The sequence below is a fragment of the Temnothorax curvispinosus genome, unplaced genomic scaffold (genome assembly GCF_003070985.1).
Source record: "Temnothorax curvispinosus isolate PA1 unplaced genomic scaffold, ASM307098v1 QBEX01011965.1, whole genome shotgun sequence".
NCBI lineage: Eukaryota > Metazoa > Arthropoda > Insecta > Hymenoptera > Formicidae > Temnothorax > Temnothorax curvispinosus.
This window is the reverse complement of record NW_020221745.1, coordinates 1,367-10,660: the sequence shown is the minus strand read 5'-3', so window position 1 is coordinate 10,660 and position 9,294 is coordinate 1,367. Positions and strand designations below refer to the sequence as shown.

General features: G+C 39.1%; 2 protein-coding genes and 1 long non-coding RNA gene across 4 annotated transcripts; 1 reads left to right on the top strand and 2 right to left on the bottom strand.

Annotated features, from left to right (window-relative positions):
• On the bottom strand, window positions 1-1,508 carry LOC112462078. Of its 2 annotated transcripts, XR_003041622.1 has the most exons (4): window positions 1,423-1,508; window positions 441-566; window positions 183-332; window positions 1-85 (listed from the first exon to the last, which is right to left on the bottom strand). It is a non-coding gene; the product is annotated as an uncharacterized LOC112462078 (long non-coding RNA). The 2 variants fall into 2 exon arrangements; XR_003041621.1 differs by lacking the exon at window positions 1-85 and having other exon boundaries at window positions 156-332.
• On the top strand, window positions 69-2,493 carry LOC112462077 (putative serine protease K12H4.7). The gene is made up of 9 exons (XM_025027632.1): window positions 69-162; window positions 322-576; window positions 677-858; window positions 935-1,170; window positions 1,234-1,369; window positions 1,446-1,762; window positions 1,854-1,986; window positions 2,060-2,229; window positions 2,297-2,493. Exons 2-9 carry the CDS (start codon window positions 376-378, stop codon window positions 2,404-2,406), a joined length of 1,485 nt encoding a protein of 494 aa, XP_024883400.1. The 5' UTR covers window positions 69-162; window positions 322-375; the 3' UTR covers window positions 2,407-2,493.
• Window positions 2,494-2,713: 220 nt separating this feature from the next.
• LOC112462079 (complement decay-accelerating factor-like) lies at window positions 2,714-9,064 on the bottom strand (the record flags this gene model as incomplete). The annotated part of the gene is made up of 6 exons (XM_025027633.1): window positions 2,714-4,150; window positions 6,734-7,223; window positions 7,615-7,899; window positions 8,030-8,146; window positions 8,234-8,437; window positions 8,850-9,064. Coding segments are annotated over 6 exons (1,708 nt in total), but the record flags the coding sequence as incomplete, so codon positions are not given.
• Window positions 9,065-9,294: the final 230 nt, after the last annotated feature.

The following is a 9,294-nucleotide window of genomic DNA, read 5'->3' as shown; positions in this document are numbered from 1 at the left end:
TCATGAAAAAGAATCGATTCTCAAATAATCGAATCAGAATCGCGCATTACTAGTGTAAAAGCCTGTGTTTAACCTGAACCTGAACCTGGAACAGAAAAGGATAAAATAAAGTTATCTTTGTGACACGAACATAAATTCATTTCGCGTGAATAATATAGCTATGTATGTTTAAGACTGTATACCTTCCTTTTAGCATTGTTAAAGTAAAAAAATAAAGAGTGCTGTAAAGAAAAAGTATTCCATCTGTTTGCAGTTGCATGATATGTTTGTTAATTTCTCTATGTCGTGATACAAATTTTTCTGAAGTGTATTTTCTTACAGAGCTGCCTCCGCTAAAAGAAAAGAAGAACTTTGTATCTTAAAATATATCTTAAAATGCGGTTTCTATTGCTCCTATTTATTTTATTGGGCATCCTGAGTATTAGTACAGCGTGGCGTACTTTCTTGAGAGGTCGAAGGAAAGGTGGCAATTTAGGAGAGCCAGGTGTGTCCTCTGAAACCTCGCTTCCCCAGGAGCGATGGTTTACGCAGTATCTGGATCATTTCAATCCATCTGACGTTCGTGTCTGGAAGCAGGTAATATGAAGCATAGAATTTTGATTATATGTTTCACTCAAAAAAGTTTTACTTTGCTAACCTCTGACACTGTTGCACATGATTTGTTATTTTATTATAGAGATACTTTGTGAATTATGATTTTTACAAACTTAATGGTCCAATATTTTTAATGATTGGCGCTGAAGGCATAGCAAATGCAACATGGATGGTAGAAGGTCAATGGATCGAATACGCCAAAGAATTTGGAGCAATGTGCTTTTATTTAGAGCATCGTTTTTATGGAAAAAGCCACCCCACTGCGTCAGTAGGACACGAATGTAAAGAAAGGAAAAGTTATTTTAGAAATTTATATAACATGTCGCGGGGATACTTGCAGGGATCTCAGCGTAAAGAACTTGGCGTACCTGAGTTCGGAACAAGCATTGGCAGATTTAGCGTACTTTATCGAGGCTGTGAATATTGCATACAAATTTTCAAATGATACAAAATGGATTGTATTTGGAGGATCGTACGGTGGATCGCTGTCCGCTTGGATGCGCGCCAAATATCCTCACTTGGTGCATGGAGCTATGTCCGCTAGTGGGCCATTGCTAGCACAGATTGACTTTGATGGTAGTATAATTAATATAATTTTAAGTGTCCCACATATGTGTACAAACAAATTTTGTTTTGCAGAATATTATGTTGTTGTTATAAACGCCTTGAAAGGGTACTCTGATAAGTGTGTTAGTGCAATACAAGAAGCTAACTCGCAAATTAATATATTGTTACACCATACTGTTGGTCAACAGCAAATACAGAAAAAATTCAAGTGAGTACATTTGCCAAGATGCCGAATATTGATTGTGATCTGCTTGTGCTTACTTATTATAATTCATGATTCACAGATTGTGCGACCCAATTGATCCTGGGCATACAAAGAGAGTGGATATTTTCAACTTGTATGAAACATTAGCGAGTAACTTTGCTGACATTGTGCAATACAATAAAGACAATCGCCAAAGCTCCCAGACCGCTAATATTACTATTGAGACTGTATGTGATATACTAGTAGACGAGAAAATAGGGAAATCTATTGATAGACTTGCTTATGTAAGCAATATGTTATTGAATGCTAACAAGGAGAAGTGTTTAGATTATAGATATGACAAGATGATTCATGAGCTTCGAAATATCACTTGGGCCAGCGAGCAAGCAGAAGGAGGTAACGCATTTAAATTGATATTGCATTTAGTATCTAAATTGCTTTATTACCGTGGCCTGTGTTAATGACAAATCACGAATGATATTTGTAGGACGTCAATGGATGTATCAGACTTGTACAGAGTTCGGATTCTTCCAGACCTCCACTGGACAGTCCAATGTGTTCGGGAATAATTTCCCAGTGGAATTTTTTGCACAGCAATGCGTTGATATTTTCGGGCCTAGGTTTGTCTTTACTTACATAAATTATATTCCAATTATGACAGAATATTGGTGTAGCATGAAAACTCTTTTGCAGATACAGCATGAACTTACTGAAATCTGCTGTCGCACGAACGAATATCTTGTATGGTGCATTAAACCTACAAGTGACAAATGTAGTATTTGTACATGGTTCTATTGATCCTTGGCATGTGCTGGGCATCACACAATCTTCCAATCAACAGGCGCCTGCTATCTATATCAAAGGTAAGTTGAATGTATTATAGATATATCATTATATCGATTCCTAAATACATTTTCTAATTTATTTTAGGAACTGCACATTGTGCAAACATGTACCCTCCATCAGAACATGATATGCCTCAGCTAAAGGAGGCTAGAATGCAGATAAAAAGTCTAATCAAACAATGGATACAAAAATGAGCTCTCTATGTGATATTGTATAAATAAATCATATCATAATTACCCATATTTAAAAAATTGCCAATTTTTTAAAATTCTAAATGAATATTAATACTCTAAATATTTTAAGAAGACTGCATTTTGTGTAATATCTTTTTTATTACTTTTTTGTGCAGGATAAAAGAACATTTATGTATATATATTCATTATAAATATGTTTATTCTAATTTCATATAAATGTGAAATTAAATCTAGTGATATATGTAATTTACGAATGCGCTATCTGTTATTTGTATTATGTACCATGTTTGAGTGACAAAATTGCTTCAGTAAATCAAACAAGTTTGCCCCAAATGGCACTATTGTAATTTATTACGATAAATATAATCACGGAAACGCATATACAGAGCCACTTCGCATGTAATTTATATATCTCAGTCGATTAATAAAAATCTATTGCTGTAACAATTATTTCTTATATCATATGATATCAATTTCAATGAGCTTGATAGAAATGTTTGATAAGTAATAACTATAATTAAGTGTTACATACTTATAATACAAACTTGATAGTATCATATATTGAAGGTATAATAGCGATCAACGAGGCACTCATATACGTACATAGCTGTTGCGTGCCTTTGTATCCTCATTTACTTGCGTGCAGCTCGTACACGTGCGCAACAATTAACGCGATATTTGTCCTATTCCTAAATGGATAACATCGGCCTTCCCTTAACGATACCTATATGCAATATCCCGTTTTTTTGGAAACATAGTAATCCTTTTAAAGCGAGGCCAAGGTACCCATAACAGATGTAAGTTCTGCCGATATCCTTCGACTTCTTAGAAATCTTTTTGAACGTGTATACGGTTACACAAGTCCCTGATCTTACAATAACTTACCTTTAAGCGTTACGTTACTGCGTCTCTGTGTTTGATCGTTATTGTATATTATTTCTTTGCTTTTTTTGGCATATCCTCTGACCACCTTCTACTACCTTCCTTACGACGAGCGACTATCTTTATCATCCTTATTTTTCAGCTACAATGTGTATAATATTTACATTCCGTAACAGACTGACGGTAAATAATTTATTAACGTAATAGAACAATATATGCAGGATCTATGTCTGGATTATTTTCTGTCTCTATTTCGTGTAGGACGTTATTTAGGTACAACTTATGTTAGTGGAAGATTCGGTGTGCTCCCTCGTTTAAGGAAGATCTCTTAACCCGCGACAATTGTGAGCGTTCACCACGCCCACTCTACGTCTCCTACAAATCATCGTTCAGATGATCGCAGATGACATAGCGGATATGTTTCTAATAAAGATTCTTTGCCCGTTTTACAGTTTTACTCTCTGTTTAGTATCTATGATGGGATTGCGACTGCCTCCAATCGGGCGTCGCGCTTCCGTGGTGATGATGATGGTGATGATGATGACGCTTCTTATCGGAGACGCTGGCGTGCTTGCTCGACGGATATGCGGCGACATCGCTGACGACTAACTCCGAGCCGTCGCGCTCGGTGTTGTTACCGCGGATGTTCTCCCGGTATCCTGGTTCATCCAGGGTCTCCTTGCGACGAAGAGGCGGATGACCGGCCTTGTGACCGGTGGTTTCGTGCAGATTCTCCCAGGCTTGGCGATAATACCGATTCAAACCGCCTCGACTCTCCGACGAACTACTGTCGAAACTGGCGACGGTATTGCAATCGGGCGATGCACGGTGACGATAGTGCTTGCTGCTCCTTCCGCGGTTTCTACATAAAGGATGAACACATTAATCACTTTTTTCCACGTCAAGTTATTACATAATTATGAGCAACTTTTGTTCCGCAGAACTAAACGTATTCTCTGGTGGAAAAATGACTCAAAACTTTTCATGTTATTAATCAGAATTTTAATGAAAATTTTAATATTTCTCAGATTTTTTGTACAAATTGGAACATTTTCCAGAAAAACACAGGCAAAATAATAATGAAATATTTCAGATTTTTCCCATCAACACATCTTTGTAGAAATCTGAATAAAAATTAGAAAATTCGCGTAATTTATCAGAAATTTTCATACATACAGATACTGAAATATTCTAAAAATCCTCATTCAAGTATTTCTGAAAGTATCTGATAAATTTTATATATATTTTTCATAAATGTAACATATGAGAAATTCTTAGGAAATTTCTGAGAAAATATGAGAATTTTTTTCACCAGAGTTAGCATAAAACAAATTAAACAAATAGGCAAAGCGTTATGTGCAATGGAAGAACAGTCGGGTCGGATTTTTCATGTGTACATCTTGTACACCTTTACTGGATAAAAGTAAGTATAAATCCGATTGTTGCACTTTTATATATTAAAAGTTAATGGAAGAAAGCCCAGAATATTCCTGTTATCTACTACGATCCGAAGCGATTTTCAAGCTTTGGCCACCAAAATGAAGACAGAAAAGTATAGAAAAGAGAGATAGAAAAAAATCTGCACTAATAATTCTAATATACTAAAATCTTTATATATACCATGATATATATAAATGCACAGATGTTTAATTAATATGTATATAAATGCATAGATGTTTAATTAGTATACTGAAAGAGATTATAACATAAAATAAAGTATTACAAGAATGAGAAGAATACATAAGGAGCACTGTACATAATTACCTTCCCCCACGATTTCTGTGCAGCGCGATACTCAGGATTTCTAAATCGCAGTCGTTTCTACGGTAGCTGATTTCTTCCCATCTTACGGTAATGAAACGGAGAGAGTAAAATGAAGCCCAGAAAACATAAAGCTGTTTTAATTGTTCAAACGTCTCTTAGACATCTTTTTAGATACTTTTATGCTCAATATATGCGACTACTTTGTAGAATCCTTGAATATGTGGCGGAGATTCACCTATTGTATATTTTTTATATTATAAAATATAAGGTGTTGTGATGTGTCCGGGTGCGTGCAACGCACTACAAAGCCATCTTCTATTTTTGCAAGGCGTGACGTGACGGCTAACGAGCTAAACGCTAAAGAAGGTGCTCAGTAGAAACCTTGCTCTCGTTTACCTTGACTAGTATCACTCGCGAGGGTGGCGCGTGGTAGCTGGTGGTGGTACGTGATGATAGTTGATGTGGTGGGCGGTGGTTGCGTGGAGGGTTGGGGTGGTGGTGGTAGTTGTGGGCTTTATTAGAGTGGAATGGTTCTCTTTCTCTCTTTTCTCTGTCTTTTTTTTACGGCAGGGGTGAGAGGGAGGGGCGACGATCTACAGAGAGGGATTTGAGAAGTAGCCGGCGCGATGCGCCGCCGACAGGCTGAAGGAGTAAGGATGATCGCTACCGCGGCGTGCCGTGAGGTCGCGGCGCCCCAGGTGCTGGTCGGGGAAGGGCAGCGCGAGTAGCGTATACCAACGCGAGGGCATCCCGGTGTCGCCCCTCCCAAGGCCACCACTACCGCCACCCCTCAGCGCACCAACCCCACCGAGCCCCCTGCGGCGCCTTCCTCCGACGCTGCCACTGCCGCTAACCACCGCAATACACAAATGGACTCTGTGTTAATCATCGTCGTGGCGAACTAGACTATCTACGAGACTCACGCGTTTCCCTGACGCTACATCTTATTGTTAGAGGTCTTGCGACGTGTCTACACCACTGTTTCTCAACTTCGGTCATGACCGAATCACTTTTGTTTCGCAGTTATCCTCACCCTCAACCCGACGAAAGACATTTTGACTGATTCATTTACTACGATCCCTCATGATCTCTTTTACATGAAGAGTGCCATATGGATCTTTGAGTGACCGTATTGACTCACGTTGAGAACCATTGGTTGGTAAATGACAACAAATTAAAGAAAATCATTATGGATCAATCAGAAAATGAGAACATATCTCCTTTGCAAAGCGTAATTTCAGGCTACGTTTAAGGTAAATTACAGGCTAAATTACAGGAAGCTTATGATAAATAAATGAAGGGGCGAATAAGTACTATTATCCCTGCGTAGTTCTATCTGAGATGTTAGAGACTCTTTTGTTACATCAACAAGATTCTGAAGAAACTACACGCGGTTTCAGTAAGCAAAATTATCTTGTAAAAAGATCTAGATTATAATGCAGCATATACGTATTACAAGTTAGGAAGAAGACAGAGCGGTAGAGGACAGGAAGTAGATCAAATTAATACAAAGTATAAGCGATATAATGTACAATCCGGTCGAATATGTTATCTATATGTATATCAGAGTGCGCTATCATATCATCAGAGACAGAGAAAATTTACGGGGCGAAGGCTCGACGATGATTCTCGAGGTCGAATCATCGCTCGAGATGGCTCAATGACGCGTTACTTTCTTTACCTGCGTATGAGTATAACGACCGTCGTGATCACCGCGGCGAGAAACACGAAACCGCCGAATACTCCCAGGGCGATTACGGCCCCCAGGTTCAACTTGGCCTGATGAGTGCCGCTGGGATGCTCGGCGCTGTCCACTCGGAAGGGACCAGACGGCTCCGGCACGCCGACACCGGCGCCGACACCCGCGCGTGCGTGGTCCACGCCGCTTCCGGATATCTCGTTGTCCTGCGGATGATCGCTGCCGGCGTTGTTGAGCACCGATGAAGGAAGCGCGGGTTTGTTCAAGCCGATACTCGGCCTCTTCGAGACGGTCTCCCTCACCGTCGCTGGGAGTTCCGCGGTGTTAGTGGGTACATTCCTAGACGGCACGAAGGTCGTGCTGCTGGTCGTCGAGCTCGTCGCCGTCCTGACCCGCCCCGGAGTAACGTACGGTCGAATTTTTGGAGTTGACGGACGTATCGTCGCTCGGGTAGGAGAACTCCGTGATTCCTCTGATGAAGAAAAGTTCGCATATTGAATATACACATAGCGCATATAGACAAATCGCAAACTATACTATTTTCTAAATATCTAAACTAATTTTAGTAAACGTATGTTAATTTTTATTTATTATAATTTTATCCATACCTGCTTGATATAACATTCAATTTTTATTATTCGAAATTCTATGAAAGTGCTAGAGATATAATTTGTTAAACTTAATTATTTATTATTTCGTTTGTAGAATTTAACGAATAATTATCGTTATATCGAATTTATTTTCGAACATCAGAAGTTAAATAAAAACTCAAATTTTAATTTTATAATTTTCCCAAACTTATTTCCTTACAAAGATTTATGATAAACTCTGACTTTTATTATTATAAATATATAAATAAATACCTGTGCAATTAGGTGCGACCCGATCGTATAATCCGGTATTCAAACACGTTATTTGCTGGGAACCAACGAGCTGGTAACCCGTCTCACACGAGTAGGTGACGATGCTATTAACCAGCAGACTTTGGTTAAAGCTATTCCTCACCAGGACATCTTCGTGTTTGCCAACCTCGTCTATCCTGATATAACTGTGCGGAACCGCAGCTGGTGGATCGCAGAGAATTGGCTCGCATCGCGGCGGTGGTCCATTCCAACGGTTGTCGAGGTCGCAAGTCAATCGGGCACGTCCTGTAATGTCGCGGAGATCAGCTTATAATCATTTCTCACGGACGGATTTATACGAGACGTCCGTTTTCTATCTCAAATGCGCCGTGAACAAATTATGACGAGTCTCGCGATTGACTGATAATACACTTACCGGTCATCTCATATCCGTCCTCACAGGAATAAAGCACTTGGCTGAGGTAACTGACGGTGTTATTGATAAGCGTGTAACCACCGTGTTTTATGTTCGCGGGATAGCCGCACTCGACACCTGGAAAGATCAGAGCGCGTTACGATGCGTGTCACGTTCGCGATGATTTCATTCGAGTACGGTTCCCCGACCGATCGTGTTCCTTACTTCTGCACAGTGGCGGGAACTCGTTGTAGAAACCGGTGTCGAGACAAGTGCGGATCGGCGGTCCGACCAGGACATTACCCACGTTACAACTGTACTCCACGGTCGCCCCGACTTGGTATACGTTGACAGGGTTTCTGGGCGACGCGGTGAGCACCGTCATCGTGGAATTTGGTGGCTGTTCAGGTCTGCCGCAAGCCTTTGGTTCTGGAAGAAGGAAATTATTTTTATTATTCTTCTAATCAACGAAAAGACGATCATTCAACAATGAAATAACGCGTATATAAGCATGGTAGACAATTCTTAAATATAGAGTTCCAAGCGCATGCGCGCAAATACATTAAATAGGAACAAGACATATAAACTTTTAAAGTTATATCTTAGGAAAATTCAATCAATAAACTGCAATTGAAAGTTTACTACTAGAATTTTCTATTTTCAAAAATATGAATTATATAATATTGGATAGAAATGGATAAATAATACTTGAAATTGAATAGAATTTTGGATACATTATTTTCGACTTCGGCATTAGGCTACAAAGAATTAAAAAAACTTTTAGATATATTATATTCAAATATCTTTGTATATGCGGATGTGTCGCAAGCAAGATACTTACGATGCTGACAGATGAAATTAAGTCGGGCTGTGCAAGATGTAGCGGACCAAAGCCAGCCCTTGCCGCCGTCATACCGAGCACAGTCTTCCTCGAAATCTTGCGGTATACTCCAGAACGAAACAGATACCTCCTCGCCGCTTCCACTCCATCTCCACGACTTTCGATCCTGCTGGTCCCTATGTATCCCCAACCAGTATTGACTGGACGTGTCGCTCCTTTAATGATTAAGCACATTTCCTTATTATTTTTCAAAATAAACGACCATTTTAATACGTAATATTTTTTAGCTACTTAGTTTTTATCTATTCAATAATATATAGGTATATATATTTTTTAAATACAGAATCTAAATTTTTTTCAAAGTTTCTCCACATTCTTCTCGTCATTTGTGATCACTTTTTAACTTTCTTCAACTTTCTTTTTACACTATTATTATCGATTATAA

Bases quoted from the DNA above. Each gene is read 5' to 3' on its own strand.
- LOC112462077 (XM_025027632.1), top strand. From the start codon at position 376: ATGCGGTTTCTATTGCTCCTATTTATTTTATTGGGCATCCTGAGTATT. The intron at 1,763-1,853 runs GTAACGCATTTA...TGATATTTGTAG, and splicing joins CAGCGAGCAAGCAGAAGGAG to GACGTCAATGGATGTATCAG. The intron at 2,230-2,296 runs GTAAGTTGAATG...AATTTATTTTAG, and splicing joins GCCTGCTATCTATATCAAAG to GAACTGCACATTGTGCAAAC.